At 42.3% G+C, this 21,729-nt stretch overlaps 1 protein-coding gene across 3 annotated transcripts in view; it reads left to right on the top strand.

Moving 5' to 3' along the window:
• The window catches only part of prkd3 (protein kinase D3), a 41,865-nt gene extending 26,818 nt beyond the window's left edge, over positions 1-15,047 (top strand). For 2 of the 3 annotated variants that reach the window (XM_032500680.1, XM_032500682.1), the window contains 15 exons: positions 556-713; positions 1,594-1,786; positions 1,897-1,974; positions 2,065-2,251; positions 2,706-2,829; positions 3,056-3,133; positions 6,285-6,561; positions 7,813-7,865; positions 9,347-9,419; positions 9,534-9,640; positions 10,135-10,296; positions 11,271-11,369; positions 11,503-11,770; positions 12,444-12,529; positions 13,364-15,047. In XM_032500680.1, the coding sequence (XP_032356571.1) occupies positions 556-713; positions 1,594-1,786; positions 1,897-1,974; positions 2,065-2,251; positions 2,706-2,829; positions 3,056-3,133; positions 6,285-6,561; positions 7,813-7,865; positions 9,347-9,419; positions 9,534-9,640; positions 10,135-10,296; positions 11,271-11,369; positions 11,503-11,770; positions 12,444-12,529; positions 13,364-13,537 (2,117 nt within the window). In that variant the 3' untranslated portion in view covers positions 13,538-15,047. The remainder of the gene's footprint in view (positions 1-555; positions 714-1,593; positions 1,787-1,896; positions 1,975-2,064; positions 2,252-2,705; positions 2,830-3,055; positions 3,134-6,284; positions 6,562-7,812; positions 7,866-9,346; positions 9,420-9,533; positions 9,641-10,134; positions 10,297-11,270; positions 11,370-11,502; positions 11,771-12,443; positions 12,530-13,363) is intronic. The other variant, XM_032500681.1, reaches the window with a different exon arrangement.
• Positions 15,048-21,729: the final 6,682 nt, after the last annotated feature.

Raw genomic sequence — 21,729 nt, forward strand, 5'->3', positions numbered from 1 at the left:
CACACACACACACACACACACACACACACACACACACACACACCTTGTTAAATACTACAGAACCAAGATGTGTCATTGTGAGTTTTTTAGCTAACCAACTCTACCTTTCACTGTATCTCAGGGGGAAAATCCACACCAAATGTCCGACTTCAACAATGTATCAGGGAGATATTGAAGCAAAAAAGACAGATTCGGCAGTGTAGCAAGTGTTGACATTTAGATCCCCGTGGAATAATGGCATGTTGGCTCGCCTTTTCATTTTTGTTTTGTTGGTCCTCATTGGATCAGATTTGAATTGTACTTTTTCATTTTCATGTCATTAGGCTGCAATTGAAGTCTCATCTGACACTTGAACTAAATTGATTTATTTACCAGTGAACCATTCATAGTCATAAATTCTCCTTCCAAGCCGTCAGTGGGCCATTGTTTGGCTGATTTGCAAAACAAAAATATGTTCAACCCTTTTTCACCTCACAGGTTGATGTTCTGTAACCTGTAGCCTTTATACTGCCTTAGTGTTTGTGACTGATGTCATTTGTGTTTTCATGTTTTAAGGATGTGGGCTAAACTACCACAAGCGCTGCGCCTTTAAGATCCCAAATAACTGTTCTGGTGTCCGGAAAAGGCGATTGTCCAATGTCTCACTGCCTGGCCCCTCCATCTCCGTCCCCCGACCGGCACCTCCTGAAAATGCCGTGGTCATCCTGGACGAGGTGAGTTCTGATTGTGCTTGGATAGAAGTGAAGAAACCCCTTAAAGAGCGCTGTGAAAAGTTGAAAAAGACATCAGTATCTGCTTATCCTCTGAATGAAGGGTGGGGGGGGGGGTTTATTATCCTCACACATAAAAATGAGCTGGCCGGAGTTCAGACATTATCCTAAATCCGACTGCGAGCCAGGTGATTTGGACAAGAATGTGAGGCAGTCAATTCACATGCTGCTCACAAGCTTTGTTTCAACTGTTAAATGTGTCTAAACTTATCAAACTTGGCTCGTTTCCATGGGTGAATCTCCTGGGTCCTGTTGTAGAATACCACTGATGCAGAAAATTGAATTGAGCTGCACAGAGCTCAGTGGAGAGATCCTTTTTATGAAACAGTTTTTGCATACGCCTGCACTGGAATATTCCCCTCTTGTCTGTGTCGCCACTAAAGGTCATCAGGAAATGTAATTATACTAATGACATTAAAAGTCCCAGTTTCTGGTTCCCTCTCCATTTCTTTCAGAAGATTCCAGACTGTTTGATTTATTTATACAAAATCCAAACTGAATGCTCATACGTGGTAAAACATGACAAATCTAATAACTTTAGATAAGACAGATAAGATCTTTTGACCACTAGGCTTGTGTTAACTATGCAAAGTTATGCTAATTCGGTTTGACAGATTTCTTTTTCCCTTTTCCACTTATGTCTTTCTCTTCTTCTACTGCCATATCATTATTCACTCTGTCTTTCCCTATTACTCAAATACTCCCTTTGAGGCTGTTGTTCCTTTATTTTCCCCTTTCGCTTCCTTCCTGCATATGGCTTTTTAATTCTTCCAAACGTCCCTCCTCTTCTCTTTTTTCTCCCCTATCCTTCCAACCCCCGCAGCAGAGGTCCCATCAGGAGGCAGGGAAGCGGATCCTGTCCTGGAGTGGCAGGCCTATCTGGATGGAGAAGATGGTGCTGGGGCGGGTTAAGGTTCCACACACCTTCGCCATTCACACCTACACTCGTCCCACTATCTGCCAGTACTGCAAGCGTCTGCTCAAGGGTCTCTTTCGCCAGGGCATGCAGTGTAAAGGTAGGACCATATATGAAGGGTTTCAAATACATTGTGTCCCTATTTGGTGATGCTTTAATATAATTATAATGTGTTTGAGTCATTTTTTTAAATTTTATTTCATCTGCCAGATTGCAGATTTAACTGCCATAAGCGATGTGCTTCAAAGGTACCTAGAGACTGTTTGGGGGAGGTGGACTTCAATGGAGGTAAGTTCTTCATCCAAGTTCACAGGCGCAGTGGTATATCTCCGATATTTGCAATTTTTAAACATTTGGATATTTAATGTATTTGTGTAGAGCCAGCCAGTCCTGGCCCGGACTCGGACACTACCATTTATACTATGGAGGTGGACAGTGGCGATATGGATGGCGGCAGAGGACTGGATGACCCAGAGGAACCCTCCACTCCAGATGAGAGGATGTTTGACATGGATTCTCCCTTATTGGATCGAGAGAAGGACGAAGAGCCCATCAAAACAATTAGGTATGTTTATATAAATAGAGGTTATCCAGTTTGACATTCCTGCATTTTCATGTCTGCTACCCCATTAAGAGACAAACATTATAGCTGATAATTTGCCATTGTAGATTTTCTGTTGACGAAGAGTAGGTGGACCGGGGACTTAGCGGTTATGCTTTAAACCACCAGGTCTAACTGCCCAATTCCTATGTTTATTCTACACCAGCAGTGTGCGTTTTATGTTTCCAGTAGTGTTGCCACTGCTGCAAACATAAAATGCATCACTTCCTGTGCAGGATTTCTGTTAGGAAAGACCTAGCAGACACTGGGTGGTTAGAAAAACAAATATAAAAGGTTTCATTAGCTGGCTACAGGTCAATTGAAATGTAACCCGTTACTGTTACAGTATATTTAGCCCTGGCAGAGTAAGTAATTGCCATATTGATTCATGAAATCTTAATTTTGTGTGTATGTCTAGCCCTTCCACTAGCAGCAACATCCCTCTGATGCGGGTGGTCCAGTCCATCAAACACACCAAGAGGCGGAGCTCCACTGTGGTGAAGGAGGGCTGGATGGTTCATTATACGAGCAGGGACAACCTGGTAAGACTGATAACCCCAAAAGCCCAACAAAGGAGCCCAGTCTGAAATGGGCTGTGCTTAGCCTGTATGCTGGGGAAAACTCCTTCTCCAAAGCTGTTCACATGTGTTGAATTCAGCACAGAAGGTATTTTCCTCATGAAACTAAACTTTAAAGCACTGTAATGTTGGTAGGTGATGTGTGTTTTGTCGTTGGGACTAACTTGGCCTTCCTTTCCCTCTTGAACAGCGGAAGAGACACTACTGGAGGCTGGACAGCAAGAGTCTGAGTCTCTTCCAGAATGACACCGGAGCCAAGTTCTACAAAGTAAGCATACAACTATCATCTCTGCTTGGTTCTTGGCAAACCATGTCTTGTCATCCACATCAAACACACAGAGGCATTTTTTATGAAAATGGAGCAGCTGGATGCAAATTGATTCAATGTTGAGTCCCCGAAGAATAATATCTATAAAGGCCCAATGATAGCTAGCCTGGTTGACACCAGACCCTTCTCAGTTGTAGCTGAGACTGAGTCTGGGGAAGGTATTGGAAGACCTCAAACCGAGCAATGAAGGAGATGAGGTATGCAGCGGGACGGAAAAACATCTTAACCAGCTAGCATGTTGCAGAGCCCGGAAATTTGCTGCGTTATCGGCATCGTGTAAAGCAATCAACGATTGTGATTGGTGCCTCTATTTTGAAAAATTGGAAATGGGCTTTAATGGGCTCTTGGCCAGACGGACTTGCAGAGAAAATCTCAAATTTGCCTAAAGTTTTTCAGGGTTTTCCCAGGCTACATGATTACGCCAGATTAGTGACAATTTACCATTACACTAGTTTCTTACAATTTAAAGATGGTGATGTTAAAGTCATGAGGAGTGATTATTTCTCATATCCACGTTTGAATATTGTCTGTCACACTTATGAGAGGTATGTAAATACAGTCTACCCAGTGGTCGCTGTGTGACTCAGCTTGAGGACTGTCGTGTTGCAACTGTAAACTACCATGTGGTCAGTTTGGCCCGCTGAAATTTCCCCATGTGGTTTCTCACCCTGCTGCCTGGTCTCTTTCCTGCAAGAAGCAAAAGGATCAGGTCACATCAACAGTCACTATCTTTAACTCCTGTATATCTGATCAGATGGAACATTTGGAGGGGTTTTGAAGAAGAAAAAAAATCATTTTGACAGGCATTTCCACGTTTAAAAAAGAAAAAAAAGAAATGTGGATTTACAGGACAATTTTTATGCACCATTATTCCATAACATGGTTGAATTCTTCAAAACCTGACAATTAGTTTTAAATTGGAGTTTTAATCTTTTTTTTAACCCATTCTAACGTAAGTGGTAGCTGTGAGTGAAACACTGTAATTTCAATATGTAAAACCAGTTGTGTTGTGTGACACTTCCCCACTCAGTGCCAGCACCGTAGTCAGTCATTACACTGCCGCAGGGGCTTAATAGCACAGTAATTATACATTGAGGACTGAGGGAGGGAACTACAGCCTGCAAGGTAAAGACTTCCACATGTGTGCTGGTGGTTGTGCGTCTGGGTGGGGGATGTAATCATTTTATTGTTCATGTCGCTTTGTGTGTTTTTGAGACTTTGACATTTCCTTGATCTGTAGTGGTCAGACTTGTGTTGCAGTGGGATGATGTGTAGGATGTAGCAGAGTTTCCAGTGCAAGAATTGACACGTTCACTTTTGAGTGTGTGCGTGTCATTCTAACAGGTTGTTTGATATGCTGCTGTGTCCATAATCCTCTTTCTTACTATCTCCCTCTTATGCTGGTTGTAAAAGAAGCCTTCACCCTTCTCTCCCAATTATTCTGTCACACCCTGCATCCCCTGCCACTAAAGCCTTGGAGCGGAAACCTCAGCAGGGACCGACTCCTCAGGGTGTGTTTTATTATCAACTTGGCGCTCAGCTATGTTTAAGACCTTCAAGAGGCTAATTTAAGGCTAGCTGTAAATGTCTTCTTTACATGCATCAAAGATCGATCTTTTGTTCCATGCCTGTCGCCTCAGAGTAGTAGTTTTTTTTTAAATCCAATGATAGATAACATGAGCTAATTTCCTGCACATACATTAGACAAATGTTCTTTCAGGGGTTTCTTCTCTGAAACCACAGATTCTCCATATGCTCATGTGTGTATCTGGGAAACCCTCTGTCCTGGGCATTTTCCTCTCATTTCTCTGAAGTTTCTAGCCTGCTGCTCATCAGTGTGTGGCCACTGTCCTCCCCTCTCCCCTTTTTTTTATACCTCCAATCTGATTATTGGTGGTCGCGTGGTGGCTTGCTTGCCAGGCATGGCAGCCATTTTCTCCATTTGGAAGCCATAACGGCTCCTCGTTTGAAGATGAGACCCCTGTACTTGTGGCTTTCTCTGAAGAACCTTTTACGGGGTGAGGGGGCTTCTTTCTGTCCCTGCCAGATTGAGTCCTGTCATAATCAAACGTTGCACCCACCCACCCACCCACACACACACACACACACACACACACACCCACCCACCCACACACTGCCCTGCGGAGGAACGGTAGTTGCCGTGTCTTTCGTCTCGGTGGCTAGCGGTAGCGCCAGCGGCTCGTGCTCAGATGGGGCATCTGGCTGGCCCTGCCTTGTAATCAGGGAACCAGAGCACTTCAGCTGCCGCAGGGCCCGCTCATGTGACCCGACCTCGCCAACCACAAGCACTTCATCTGATACTCTGTGGTAAGCCACGCGGAGGAGACAGCGTGTGCCTCTCTGAGCCCCCATTGGCTGGAACTTCTCTGTGTTTTTTAATTTTTGACCCGCCCTCCTGTCTTTGATTTTGACAGTGACTTTTAAAGTGTGCTCAACTGGCCTTTCTGTTTGTGCTCATAAGAAAGAGAAGAGTCAAGGAGAGAAAGCTAGAGCTGGGACTATTTAATCAACACTGTGTGTGTGAGTGTTACTACCTGTATTATTGTTCCTGTCTTGTCATTGTTTAGGTGGTACATTATATTATATATCATTTAGCATGTTCCTGCTTAAACAAGATTTTATATTTTTTCCATCTTTAAAAAAAGTGCTGTCTACTTTTACAAAATTAGTAACTTTTTTGAAAGCAAACATCAAACTTGTTTACTTGGTAAAAAGAGCCAACTGTTTTTAGTAATTTAGCTGTAGATCTATTTTATCTATGCATTAAAAAAAAATTATTCAATGAGGTATTTCTGTATTATTATTTTTTTTAACATGGCTTACATGTTGGTACTTAGAAATGTGGTTGGGCATCTGTTGTGGGACTACTATACCCTGTTTTGTTTTGTCAAGGAGCCTTTTTTACGCCAATAAATTGTTTATGCCTCAGGTGTATTGGTTGACTGGGCAGGCATTACTCAGGCAGGCTCTCACTTGATGAACATGTTCTGGATCTCATTTATTTGAGAAACACTGAAGATAATATTTTGGTGAAACTAGTTGTGATCTCTGTCCCTCACCCGTCCCACAGGAAATCCCTTTGTCCGAGATCCTCCAGGTGGAACAGTCCAAAGACTACAGGAATTTGGCCCAGGGCAGCAACCCACACTGCTTTGAGATCATCACAGCCACCATGGTCTACTATGTAGGGGAGAACAACTGCAGTCACTACCACAGCCCCTCTCTGGCTGCCTCAGGAGTTGGTATGGATGTGGCTCAGGGCTGGGAGAAGGCCATCAGACAGGCCCTGATGCCTGTCACCCCTCAGCCCAGTGTGGCCAGTGCTGCTGGCCAGGGCAAAGATCATAGTAAGTACAAGATTACAGCTTTCTTGTGCTTGTGGTAGAAATGGAAAAACAACTTGAAATAGAATTAACTTTTTTTCTTCTTTTTCTTGTAATTCAGACAACCAATCCTATTAAATCAGTCACTGGAAAGTCAAAAAGTGATTAAGAGTGCTCTTTTGTGACGTTTTCAGCTAATATAGTCCATTATGGGATGGGTACAATCCACACCAAACCAAATCCAAATCTTTTGGCTTGCAAACGTCATTTAATTTCTGAAATTAAGACAGATATACAGTATAGTTTGTAATACACATTAGTGAGGAATGTTGTCAGTTTGGGACTGTGTGCCATGTCAGTGATGACTTGTGATATCACAGTGTTTTTCCTGACTCAACATGGGACTAAGTAGGTCATTTCTAGGGCCTCAACAAATGAAAAGTCTTCCTTCTCCTTGTGTGTTGAAAAGTTTGAGGTTTGCTCAAATAGAAAGAAGGGCCCTCTTCACACCACCTTGGCTAAAGTGGTCCAAAAACTATATAAGTAGCTAGCGTTAGCTTTCGATAGGCAGGGAAAACCCTGTATTAGAGTCTATAGGCTAAAGGAGGCTTTGAAGCAAGTCACTGTTAGAAGATGACGTTAGTGACAAATGTCTGGCATGACTGTACAGAAACTGAGCCTATCTCACTATGTTATTTAGTGTTATAGATCAGAGAAGCTTTTTCCTTAACATAAAGACAGGAAAGGTCCTGGTCCCTTCTTATGTATTCATTCATTTATTAAATATTTGCAGATGAACTGGTAAATTATATTGATATTTAATCTCCAAATATAACTGTTATAATGTGATCATTTCTCATTACAAAGTAGAGCATGTTTTGATCAGATTGAAATTTAATTTTTGTGCGAAGCATCAGCTAAATGATTGCATTATGTTTTCTACTTGCTTTTATGTCTGGCTTTTGTAATCATTGGACTAGGATGCAGTATTAGCCCCTGCGGCTGTTTAAATTCCCAGTTATGAAATGCATTGCGTTCTTGCACCATTTAGTCACACATAGTTTCCCAGATGACTTTATAGCCAATTTATTGTGTAATAAATGTTTCATTAAGTGGGGCCGTAACTTATTGCACGCAGCTGCAATAAGCTTGAAAAAAATGCTAATATTTGAGCAATGCGTCTTTGACTACGATTAAAGATTCATGCTTATGCTTTGGTACAGTGACGTTTTTTGAATTGTTGAATGTGGAAACATCATGTGTTTTCCTCTCCAGAAGAGCTGTCCATCAGCATATCTGTGTCCAACTGCCAGATCCAGGAGAATGTGGTGAGTGAGACTTCTTTTTTCTTAGACGCTGTTGCATAATTTCCCCGCACAGTTACACATGCATGCATTCATGTGCTATTAAAGGAGAATTCTTGCCATTTTTTACATTAATATTGATCGTCATAAATATGCGTCAACTTTAAGTTGAAAAAACCCAGGCCTGAATTGGTGCAGGCAATACAGCTACGTGTATGAGCTTCCACTGAGCTAAAACGGCAGTTGCTGGGGCAGGTTTTAGAGTGCCTTTGTGCCTCTTAACAGGCATAAAATCCAATCATAATGTCAACACGAACATGAACACGGCCCTCACATGACAACAAGCTGTGTTTTCAACTCAGACACTGTTTGAATTCACCTACTCTGGTCCATGTCTCGATCCTGCCGGTAGCTGGTAGCTTGTAGCTGCTAGCTGCTAGCTCTTAGCTGCCATCCGGTGAGTGTGTTCAGCCAGGCTTCTGAGATAATCATCCCGACAACTATTCATAGAGCGGCGGTGATGTGGCTATGTCCTCCAGAGGACAGGTCACATCACGGTAGCTCTGAGCGATCTGCACACTATTTTCCTTTTCCTTCTACAACGGGACTTCAGCGCGAGACTACAGCTAGCTTCTCTAACGCTATCACTGTGCAAAGCCACATACATCGTTTGCCCTGTTTCCATGCAGGTACATAGTCACTGATATGGTAATAACCACAACAGAGCTCAATTACTTATTTTTGAGGGGAATAAATTTCAAGTTTTTGTCACAAAGCCATGACCTGTCCTCTGGAGGACATAGCCACACCACCGCCGCTCCGTGGATTGTTGTTGGGATATTTATCACTGAAGCCTGGCTGAACACACTCACCGGATGGCAGCTAGGAGCTAGCAGCTACAAGCTAGCAGCTACCGGCAGGATCGAGACAGGGACCATGGTAGGTGAATTTAAACAATGTCTGAGTTGAAAACGCAGTTTGTTGTCACATAAGGACCCTGTTCATGTTGCACAGACATTTTTATTCATTTTAATCCTGTTAAGAGGCACAGAGGCACTCTAAAATTTGCCCCGACAACTGCCGTTTTAGCTCAGTGGAAGCTACTCAATATTGCCTGCACTGATTCAGATCGGGTTTTTTTCAATCGAAAGTACACGCATATTTATGACAATCGAGATTAATGTAAAAAATTCTCCTTTAAAGTAGCTGTTGTGGTGAAATCAGAAACTGTATTCTACTGTTTCTTCACCAACACATCCAGGGGAAGCTTTTATGCTGCACAAATAGGGAAACTACTGACCAGTATTTTTGGTCAAGGGGTTTTCATCTTAGTTGCGCTTCTGCATCGAGTGAAAGTTAATTGTTTGGCAATACCAGAAAACATTTTTGGAAGAGCAAAACTATTTTTTATCTCTGGGCTTTTAGTGATGTAACCTTTACCGATGCACGCATGAAAAAAGTCAAAGAAAAACACAACAGTAACAATGCAAATTATGTCTGTATAGGATATTGCCTCAGTGTACCAAATATTCTCTGATGAGGTGCTGGGATCCGGCCAGTTTGGCATTGTGTATGGAGGTATGTTTCACTTTTAATATGGTACAACTAACATTTAATAAGGTATAGCTCTACTGTGTGTATTACATTTGAATGCTATTTACTCATTTTACTGTGTCCCGTAATTTTTTTTAGGCAAACACAGAAAAAGCGGCAGAGATGTGGCCATCAAGGTGATTGACAAGATGAGATTTCCTACTAAGCAGGAGAGCCAGCTAAGGAATGAGGTGGCCATATTACAGGTAATGTCGAGAATCTATCAATAATAGCACACAATGAAATCAAAGTCTAGCATGCACTGTCAGTATGAGAGGCCTTGGCTGGAGCCTTTCAGTATACAGTACATGCTACAGACTGTCTTTCCTAAGTTGTACCCCCACTATTAAGGCTGGGCAATGTGGAAAATACGATATTGTAGTGTTGACTATTGGTGCTTTCACAAAATATTCACACAATGAGATTTTTTATAAATAATCAACACTAATGTGGATATAATACTAAGTGGGTAAAGGCAAATAATATAACAGTTATAGTATCAGTCTGGTAAGTTCAGAAAATGACATCACTTTACTATAATACAGCCTTTAAAACCAGGAAAAGACAACACTTATGCCACATTACGATATTAAAAAAAGGACAATATCTAGTCTCATATCACGATATTGATATATTGCCCAGCTCTACCCACTATTTCTGAATCAGGGTAAACACGTTGTCTTTTTGTGCTTTCTCTCAGAATCTGCATCACCCGGGTATCGTCAACTTGGAGTGTATGTTTGAGACGCCGGAGCGGGTGTTTGTTGTCATGGAGAAGCTGCACGGCGACATGCTGGAGATGATTCTGTCCAGCGAGAAGAGCAAACTGCCTGAACGAATCACCAAGTTCTTAGTCACACAGGTCTGTGTTGTAGAAACACACTTTTCATCCCTTTGCTCAAGTCTTCAAGACTAGGATTGCAGTACTCACTCGTTGACTTTAACTGGAATGCTCCGTAGCCTGATGTTTCTATATTCTCTCTGAAAGCATCTCATCACAAATAAAATTACAATCAATATAATGATAGATCTACAGCATGTGTCATTTCCTTTCCACGCTTTATACTTTCAGATGGCATCTTCATCAGGTTCTTGCTAGCTTTTCTGTTGTGTTTTATTTTGTATCATAGCTTTGTTTCCCTCTCTCCCTGTCCTCCCTTTTGTTTTTTCTTGTGTGTTAGCACACTGAGCCTTTGCTGCAGCTTGGGCCTGTTTATACTAGTGGTGAGCTGATTGGGGGGAATTGTTTACGGGATTGGTCTGCATGGCATCAGGGCCTCCTCCCTTGCCTTGGATTACAGTCTGCAGTGTGCTCGTGGCTTTGTGGCCTGATTGGAAGAGCAGCAGGCCCCTGGGCCTCCGTGGAGCCCGGGTCCCAAACAGGAGCTGGGTCATTAAACAAAAGCCCCATTAGCTGCGGCGGGCCTGGCTCTGATGTGGCTGGGAGGACTTCTGTCAAAGTCAGGGTCAGGATAGGGGAGCAGGCGCACTGTGGTTTTGGTACAGGGCCATACGCAGACATGCGTTCAGCTCCAGCTAACGCCAGGCCTCGTGACTATTGAGATGGGATGATGAGATGAGTTCATGTGTCATTATGTAAAAGTACGGGTCAGGTTGGAAGTATTTAAGGGCGTTTGTATGCTTATACTGCTGTTATTTTTTCCATATGGCAGCATCATAGATTCTACTGCTTAGATTATACAAACATTATCCTGTTTATACCAGACACTCCATGCATTAAACATTTACATGCTGGAGTTTATATTATTGTCATCGGGATTTTTTGGGATTTTTAGCTAAATCTGCCCTTTTTTTATTTACTTTTGCTTGCAACAGATCCTGGTGGCCTTAAGACATCTGCACTTCAAAAACATTGTTCACTGTGACTTGAAGCCCGAGAATGTACTACTGGCCTCAGCAGAGCCGTTTCCTCAGGTACAAAAAAGATATTTGTGCATACAATTTATGTATGTTTCTGTTGTAATCATATGCGTGTGTGTGTGTGTGTGTGTGTGTGTGTGTGTGTGTGTGTAAATACGCTGACCATGTTTTTTCTGTTTTCTCACAGGTAAAGCTGTGTGACTTTGGCTTTGCCCGTATAATTGGCGAGAAGTCGTTCCGACGGTCTGTAGTTGGCACTCCGGCCTACCTAGCTCCAGAGGTGCTGCGTAGTAAAGGCTACAACCGTTCCTTAGACATGTGGTCAGTGGGAGTTATTGTGTACGTCAGCTTGAGCGGGACTTTCCCTTTTAATGAGGACGAGGACATTAATGACCAGATCCAGAATGCTGCCTTCATGTACCCCCCTGCACCCTGGAAGGACATCTCTGCAGAGGGTAAGAAGACGTAAAACAATTTGTTTGTTCCCTGAAGGTTAGCTAGTTTGTCCTTCACTCTTGTCAGTGCCTGGCGGCATGGTTGCCCCGTTGTTTAATGTCAGCTGAAACTCAGACATGGAGCGTCAGAGCTGTCCTCACCAGTCACCACCTACACGTCTGGGTTGTCTGAACTTTGATCTGACTTGTCTTTGTCTGTGGTTGTGATGAGTCACTCTCAAACCTCCCCAGCTGCCCAGGCTGCTGCTCCTCCCACACAGAGTGAAATATATTACAAGGTGAAACAACGAATGAAAGTGGTGATGCTAATGTTTAGTAATCCATCAACAGTAACCCCAGTCCTTGCTGATCTGAATCTTTTACTGTGAACGGCTGTTGCCCTTTTAAAAAGTCACATCCTTTACTATGCTGTTGGTATGAGATTATATATCTTTTTAGTTGAGTGTATTGATACAGTCTGCATGTTATCAAATTCCCTCAGAGCTGGGGCGCCTGAGTAGTTCACTTGGTTGAGTGTGCGTGCCATGCACAAAGGCTAAGCGGCCGCGTATTTGATTCGGACCTGCGGCCCTTTGCTGCATTCCCCCTCTATCTCCCCTTTCCCTTGTCTTTAGCTGTTCTGTCTAATAATGGCCTAAAATCCCCCAATAATCATCTTTAAATTCCCTCACAGCCACAGATCTGATCAACAATCTTCTCCAGGTCAAGATGAGGAAGAGGTACAGTGTGGATAAGTGTCTCAGCCATCCCTGGTTACAGGTAATATATTACCTTATTTTCTTTGACCCTTCAACCCAAATCACACTCTTTCTTCTCAGAGTTGTAACTCAGTTAAATGTGAACACACAGGCATGATACACATACTGTTCGATTCATTATGACTTACACTTTCTGAGGATATTGCCTCATACTCATCATGTTTGGAAGTTTTTGTCAGTATCAACGGTCCGCTGATAGTTGTCTCTACATCAGTGGTTACAGTGCAAACAGAAAGTGCTAACTAATTCAGCTCTTCACTTTTCATGGTGCACATTTGCAAAAATGTAAACAAATATAAGTATATTTTCTGTTTCCATACTCTTCTCAGAACCAAGGGGACTGTAGTTCAAAAATAAAAGTCAAAAATAGAGTAATAATCGAAGTTACAAAATTCATTGATGTCATTTTTTTATGATTTGCATCTATACACTTTGTGATGTTACCAAATTTCTGAATATCTTACAGGGTTCTTATATATCTGGATCACTGACACACTTGTCTATCCATTCAAAGACAAATATAGCAGAAAACCTGTGGACATACGCACTCATACCCTTTGAAATTGCATAATAGTATTTGTTTTTTTCATAAAAACTGTCACACATTGCCAATCGATGTCATTTCTGAGTTGCCCAAATTGAAAATAACAATGTATGACACACACGTAGTACAAAACAAATTGACTCTGCTAAAAGCCCATGAAGAAAGAGAGTGAACAATGAGCATTGAAGCCTAGAGTTCAAAGGAATTCAATCACTTTATGTCAGGAACACCTCCTCACTAAGGTGTCCGTTGTGCTGGACTATTTGAAAAGTTCATGTATCTTTCTCTTAGGACTATCAAACATGGCTGGACCTCAGGGAGTTTGAGACGCGGCGAGGCGAGCGCTACATCACCCACGAGAGCGACGATGCACGCTGGGAGGAGTACGCAGACGAGCACAGTCTCGTTTACCCCAAACACTTTATCATGGCTCCCAACCTTGATGACATGGAAGAGGACCCCTAGTGGTACAGGGGACTTACTACACCACATGTATTAAAGGCCAAGGATGCAGGGACATTTTAATGAAGCTGTGGGAGCGGCGGATTTTCCCTCCAGAACTGTTTGTTGTGGAAACAGATCGGATAAGCCAATCAGGTGGAGAATCATTCTCCAGTGGCTTTCAAAGTGGGGAAAAGACAGCATTGTAGCATGATGCACAACTGCTACAAGCAGTACGCAGGTGGAGCTGCGTGTCGCAGAAACACATTAAGAAACTGTCAGGAGAGAAGAGTACTTGTCTTCTGTTTGCACAATATCAAAACATTCCATGAATTTACTCAAGTTTGGTTCATTCAGTCACAAACCAAAACAAGGTGTACTTAATAGTTTAGTTGTTGTACACACAATTTTGGATAACTTTGAGTAATAATATGACTTTATGTGAGAGAAGAGATTGGAGATTGAGAGCTTACCCCAGGAGTAAAGGGCACTTTTCACAAGGGATTTGCAGTCAGAGAATTTAAAACGTTGATTTTTGTTCTCATTTCCCAACTGTTTGTGAGACTGTCCTTTGATATTGAACTGGAACTATCACATATATGTGTATGTTATTTTTTTGTATGTTATGTATTTGTGCTAGATTTTTGCACTATTGCAATTGAACATAGCAATTGAATAGAAACACTATTCGCTGCTACAGTAAGCATCCGGTCTAGGTAGTTTTACCCAGAGATAATAAGCAGAAAGTTGTTGCAACTCACGCAGTATTGGCTGCTTTGGCACAATTTATTTTAAAGAAACCTCTTCAGGTATTTTTAACCAACATGTCATCAGAGTATGATCTGTTGGCAGCTAATAGCGTGCAAGGTTGATGAACTTTCACCTGGATACAGTGACCAACCGACCCTGACCAAATATGTTCATTTCAATGTTTCCAAACCTTTTCTAAATTTTACATGGATTTCTTGACTCACTGAATTGTCAGTAAATGCAATAATGGAGCCATTATTTCTTCGTTTCAACATAAGGCTAAAACAACATGGACTCTATGTATGTTAAAGCATCATGTTTCTGTGTATCTTTTCCTGCAGTATTCTTTAATATGACCTTTTAAGCACTCCAATTCTGGAATATGTGTTTTTGATGCTCCTTAGCTATCTGAAGTTGAAGTTGAAGTCTGAATTGCATGGCCAGAGGTGGCCAACTGAGGTTTTACATAGAACAAAATATCGGTTTCAGTTTTCATTGTTTATTATGTTGTCTGAACCGTTTCAATAGCCCTTTTTGTCTAGACAGTAGACACAGTAGAAACTAGGTATACTTACAATTTGGTTCACATGGGAGTTTATTGGACTACAGTTTTGTAGTTTTTTCTGTTGGTGTGTTTCGGGAGCATGTTCCTGTTTCCTGTTGTCCTCTTCCTGTCTTTGTTGCCGCTGGATTGGCAGGTGTCAGTGTTTTGTATATTTCTGTACATACCAATGGAATAAAAACTCAACTTCTCAACTGAGAATGAAAAGTTTTCTTCAATCTCTGAATTTCTTTCTTTTGTATTTCAGTGGCCTAGCTTAAAGTTTTGTGTATGTTGCATTGTGTGTGCGTTTGTGTGTGTGTGTGTGTGTGTGTGTAGTGGTTTAACATGTCAGATCCCATTCTCAGCAGCTGGATGTGATTGTTGCACCACACCGAGCAGTTTGCAGAGCCAGTCGCTCACCACAAGTGAGTAATGACATAGTTAAAAAGGGTGGTGGTAAAATGGGGGCTTGTGAAAGACTTTGAAATTGCTATCATGGAAGTCCTTCCAGTATCAAACGTGTGCTTAAGCTCTAGCCGTATGAATAAAACGTCTTATTCCTGGACTGTACTTCAGAATGGGACTATTGTTTGAAGGCACAGTTCGCCGTAAACCACAGAGAATAGACAGCCGTCATTAATTTACCAACATCTTTGAAGTGTGCTTTCCTTGATCCCTCCACCAATCTTCTCTGCATTTACTGTAGATACTGACTGACCACTGTTAACAATCATGGCTAGCATTATTGCAATGTTATCATATAATAGCCACTGATGAGAGGTTGAAGATACTCTTTTCTTTCTCTAAATGATACTCAATACTGCTCTCCTGCATCTGTTAGTCTGAATGTTTTCAAGATGTGGATCGTCTTTGCAGGCCAGACGACCCCATTAACCTTTGTGGGGGAGATATTTATAGAGTGAACAGGCACAAATACAACATAACTGTTAGAGTTCACTGAGTTGGTCCTCACATATTACGCAGTGAACAAAGCCAACAAAACCCAAAACTAAGCCCACCGTAGCATACCACTTATTTTAGTGTAGCTTGTGTTACTCTCATTTAAGGATTTATAGTGGGATGAGGTGTAAACCAAGAAATAAAATAGTTTTTTTTTTAAATTTAATTTAGATGTAAGGAAATTAGAGCAAAAACTGCTGGGGAAATAAAGGGTGTTTAGGGTTTTTTGGCCCTAACATCTCCTTCCAGGCAGCAATGGTTATGTTTATGGTTATGGTTAGGGAAAACCATTGATCGAAATGAAGTGCAATGTCTCCCTCCTCTGGCTGGACTGAGGTGTAAAATGTTCATGAATCCATGCCTTTCTTTAAACATTGATGTAAAAAGGTTTATGCCATGTTGACAGTTTCCACTTTATTAGGTACACCTGTACAGACTAATCCAATCCAGTACAACTGTCCTGCCGTAAAGTCCACCTTTAGGTTTTTTACACCGTCATAGAGGTGCTAGTGATGTTTTTTACTGGACTACCTTTTATTGAATTTTTTTTTAAATATTCTGCCCCCCTCTCGTGGTAGAGTAGAATCATTTCAAGACTTTTTAACAAGCTAATTGAACATGTTTGTGGAAAACCCATATAGAAAAACAATGCCGATTCCAACAAGAGTATTTTAAAAACGTGCCTAAATGGCGTCTTTTAAAATATTGTAAATATGAGAACAAATACGTATATTTAGGCTCAGCAATTCTCAGCAAATGTACATACAGTAGTTAATAATACAATAAAAGGAAGCAAATGAGTGATACAGTCACGCCTTGTTTGTTGTATATATTCATGTAATGTCCCACGGCGACAATGCATGTAGAGTAGCACTGTCATTGCTCTCGCCACTGAAACAGGCAGCTCTTTTTGCAACCAGAAGGTGTCACTCTCTGTAGGTCAATAAAGTAAAATTGCAATGGAACAGTGAGTGTGTCAGTGTGTGTGTGTGTGTCCGTGCCTGTGTGTGGTGAAGAATTTGGTTATCTAAAGATGAATACAAATTATATTTTATACATGTAGAGCATCAGGCATGTGCACTGTTGTCTACAACATTTAAAAAATGATGTGTGCCAGCTTTTCAAAGAAGTGTTTCACAAATTACAATTGGATTCAGCCAAAGAAATCTCCTTTAGAGTCAACTAAAAACATGTTTTAAAGGTCCTTTTAAAATTTACATGAATCAAGACTGTGCTGTCAGATGCGTGTCAGAAATAACATCTGCTGAAGGATCAGAGACAGCAATCTGTCCTTGTTGCCCTGATCCTGGGGTCTGTGTATATTTGTTGAGCAGCTTTGCCTGGTAGCTTCTCTGCAGGCCTCTCGTCACCTCAAGGAGAGGTTTGAGACGTCACGCATCCTCTGCTCCTCCCCCCACCTCACCCTACCTCTTCTCTACGTCCTCCATTCCTCCGCTTCTCTTCTCTACTCCATGCTGGGTATCCATGGGCTCCAGACCAAACAAGCAAACAAACAGAACAACAGAAAAACCCTCCCAGACCAGGTTGGTCTGGGTTTGTGGGGGGGGGGGGGGGGGGGGGGGGGGGGGGGGGGATGGGATAGATCTTGTTTGCTTTCGGGCCAGTGTCCATTTCACTATGATGGCAAAGAAGGCCTCCCAGGACACGACTACCCACACTTCTGTTTGACTGCCAGGGGGGACCAACGTGGTCCTCGGCACTAAAACATCATCTTCTGACCCAATACACAGCCACGGGCCTCTAGCCTTTACCTAAGCTGGCCCTGTACTCTTCAGCTGTGAGAAGCTTGTTGGTGTGACATTCAGCTGGTGGCCTTTATTCCTCAGAATGCCATCTCAGGCATGATGACCAGTAAATATCATGATTCATTTGATGACTTGATGATAAGTGTCCATAACTAAAGTAACAAATACATTTATTCTACAGCTTTAACACTGTAGACTTTGCACTTATGCCACAGACTACCATCTGCATGTAACTGACTATAACAAACACAATATAGCCAGAGTGTTTTACTTTTGCTTCCTGTGTCCTTGCTAAAGGGCACAAGTCCCAAGAAACACTATCTCCAATCTCTAATACAATCTCACAGCAACCACAAAGGACATTTATGCCTCAAGCATATGTGTATTGGAGACAAAGGTGTCCAAAAACATGGCACGTGGTCGACAAGATCAACTTTCAATTCCCCTGCATGTTTACCTATTACCTATAATGGCCTGACCCATGCAAGCTATGCGTGTCCATTTTCAGGGAATTTTAGGGTAGGCTGTTGAAAAGATAGTAAAGGTAATTATGTCAATGAGAGATGTCTCTAAGTCAGAGTTTTAGACTTCAGAGTTAGAGAGAATTTTTTTTTGTGTATTGCAGAAAAAAAGTCAAAGCTATGTGTGTTGTGTCTGGTAGGGACATCAAGATGTTCTTTTGTTGTAAAAGCCAGGGAGAGAGGAAATGAAAGCTGGAAATGGTTCTCTAGTCCGGGAAAATGCAGATGAGCCATAAAGGTATGTTTGATTTGCTGACTCCAGCTGTGCCTGGAGAATTCCCCTTACCCATCCTATGGACCCGGTTGCTGTGTGAGGCCACATGTACCACTGTTGCAAAGCAGGCAAGTGCAATACGCAACCCCCTGCCTGAAAGGGCTGGCCATTGAACTCTCAGGCAAGTGGCAATATTTGCTCACCTGAAATACACAGATCTTGCCAATTGGGATCGGGGTGGGCTCAGGGACCGGGGAAGGACCCCTTGATGCAGCTGTGGCCCGGAGAAAGACCAGACCAGGAGGTTTTGTGGCTGGAGAAGGGTGGGGGTTCTCTTGGTGGGGGGCTGTTTAGCAGTGGCGGCCCTATTGTGTCTTGAAGGAGGCAGGGACCGTATTTGTTCGAAGCTGCAGGAGGCTGATGAGGTGCTAATCTGTTGAGTGGCTGTGTCATTGGGCCCCTGTTCCCAATAGCCTGTTAGCTGTCAAGGCCTGTAAAAAAAGCACAATTTACGGGCCCCAGGCCAGGACTCAGCCATCGGTGTCCACGGGTAAGCAAACACAGATTGAACACTTATGCTGTTGCTCTGGTAGGGCAGGCTTTACCACCAGGCTCCTGGGGTGACACGTAGGCAGCCTCTTTTCAGCCCTCTTCATGAGTTGTCGGCCCCCTCTTTGCTCCTCTGTAAACACTACAAATTAGCCATCTGCATATGGATGGGCCCTCAGTCCATACAGGAAGGAGACAACTGCCTGGTAGAAGGGAGAAGATACAGGCTCTTGTCTAATGCAGACCAGATATACATTCTTCACTATCAGCTTTTAATTTCTACCCTCATGCATACAAAACACATAGCACATTCAGGCATAGTTTTTTTTTAGATATGCCAGTTCCTGCTCAAGAGAGTGTGAGAATTCGTTTTACAGCGCTTTGAAGCATGAGGATAATGAAAGAGCAGGGCTGGCCGGTTTTTCGAGATGTGTTCGGGTCAGCAGTCAGAGGTAATCCCAAACTTGAATTTCCCCATCAGCCTGGAATACAGATAAGACAGCAGCAGATATGACCCTCAGTCACTGACTGACTGAGTGACTGATGGAAAAAGGAAATGGACCAAAAGCCTCTCTCTGATGTAGAGCTGAGATCTGTGTGTGTGTGTGTGTGTGTGTGTGTGTGTGTGTGTGTGTGTGTAAGTGTGTGTGTGTTTTCTCAAGAGGTCTGTTAGTGATGGTTGCAGCCGTTGATCGTTGTGGTCATCAAAAGGAGGATTTGTACTAAAGTTTGATACAATACCCCTATTTCATGACATCATTTATCTAAAATATTTTGAACAATTCAAAACTAAATCAAAAAAGCTGATCAATTAATTTAACTATCTTGAAAAGGCTGCTATAGGTTATGCCCATGTCCCTTGAGTCAGTTAGGATTAGGAAGACCATTTTGATAAACAACTTTTTAATCCCAAGGCCAGGTTTGCCCTCTTGTCCATGCTGACATGGATCTGACAGCATGTGAATGACCATAGCTCCTCATGGATTATGGCATTGGCTTGATTGTAGTGATATTTAGACACAGAGCTTCCCATGGGAGCCTGGCACTTTAATTAACATAGCACTACTGCCCCTCCCGTTTTAATTGCCTTCAGTCTGTGATTAAATGTGTATTGACTCTGCAGTTGGTCCACTAATGAATAACAATGTGCTGATTTGGTGATATTAAATCTTTTGGCTCTAATACACATTCTGCCCGCGTTGCTTAAAGTTCAGATATAACAAGGAACCATGGCATCTGGGCACGTCCATGTCAGAGTGGAAGCGATTATACAATTTAAAAAATACATCACGCAATCCACATAAAGGGTAGAATTTTTAATTTTGTGTAAATTCATTCAATCAACCAACCAATCACCTTTTTTAGTGTTATTATGTGTGTAGTCTTAAATCAGAGAATTGTACTATGAATTACATCATTTGAAAAAGCTTCACTTTTTTAATGAGGTGCCTTTTATAAGAATCTTAAAAGTTGTACCCAAATATAATAATTCCAAGCCATTAAAAAGAGAAAAATTTGGGTTGCTAAGTTGTGAAAGTGGTCCCTTCATTTGTTTTAAACTCAAAATTGAAACAATCTAAACTCCCAAAGACTCTAATTTGGTGTGCATGCCTTCTTTAGTGTCATCTGATCTAAGCATTTCTTGAGGTCCCACTGTTCTCACTCTACTCCTGTGGTCTAACAGATAAACTGTCATCTTGTTTGATAAATGAAGGGCAGCGGTCAACATAGGGTCCTTTACCATCACAAGAGAGAAGTATTGAATCTGCAGTGTCCTGGATACAGTCAACATGAAACATATCGAATGGCATTCTTTACCACATTCCTCTTAATATCAAAAGGTGTGTGTTTGAGGATATCCTTAGTGCGTTTACGCCTGTGTTTGCGCCCTGACCCACTGGGGCTGGTGCAATAACTTTGGACTCCCTCCCACAATGCATCTTGTTGCAATGACCACTCTCGGTTTTTATTTAGCTGGGTTGTGTACCTTCCCAGTCCAGCCGCTTTTCAGATTCATTTCCAGGTAAACACAGTGTGGCCAGCCACAAACCTGCGGCCAACAGGCGTTGTCACAGCTGTGGCAGATAATGGCAAGTCCAAACTCCAGTCTAGCTCTGGAATGTTTACTGTCACCACAGGCAAGTTGGCAGCAAACATTTTTTTCCAGCACTTTCTAAGAGGAAGAGTCCCTCGTTATTAATTTTATTTTGATGAATTACATACTTAACCCTTTGCCCTGTGCTGTTTTGTGGGACTTGGTGCACTCAGATGGATACAAAGCAAAAAAAGGGACATGCTTGAGTGAATCTTTCAATTTCAGTGGAAAAGAAATCCTCACTTTGAAAGTTGAAGCTTAAAGTTAACACATTCCTGCCAACAACTCCTGGGTGTTTGAACGAACGCTAGAAGAGTTCCGCCTTCCTCTCACAAACCAGGGTGCACCCTGTCTGCCCCCCCTGCCCTGCACCCAAGAAAACCCCCCAGACACCCAACAGCATCCGTACCAGAAAACTAGGCCTTGAGTGTCATTTTGGCTTCGCTCATGCAGGTGTTTGTGCTTTCACTTCTTTAACTGACTCATTAAACTTTTATCATTTAGTGTTTGCCCTTATCATAACCAGTAAAGGAATGACACCTGAATGTGTGAAATGTAACACTGATCATCATGGAGGCTAACTGATCAACAATGTGTCACAACTAGCCTTGAAAGAGGAAACATGGGGCACACCACTGGTCTGGGTGCTGGATATGTATTCTTGGTTGGAACATGTCAATTTTAGAAGAACGCGGTGTGCTGCTACAGTTTGTTTTTTTACTCATCCTTGTGAGAGAAAGAAAATGCAATCCGTGTATGCTCAGGGTTGTGAAAGTGTGAGCTGGGCTGGAACATAATGATCAGCAATGACTGCAGC

The sequence above is a fragment of the Etheostoma spectabile genome, chromosome 20 (genome assembly GCF_008692095.1).
Source record: "Etheostoma spectabile isolate EspeVRDwgs_2016 chromosome 20, UIUC_Espe_1.0, whole genome shotgun sequence".
Classification (NCBI taxonomy): Eukaryota; Metazoa; Chordata; class Actinopteri; order Perciformes; family Percidae; genus Etheostoma; species Etheostoma spectabile.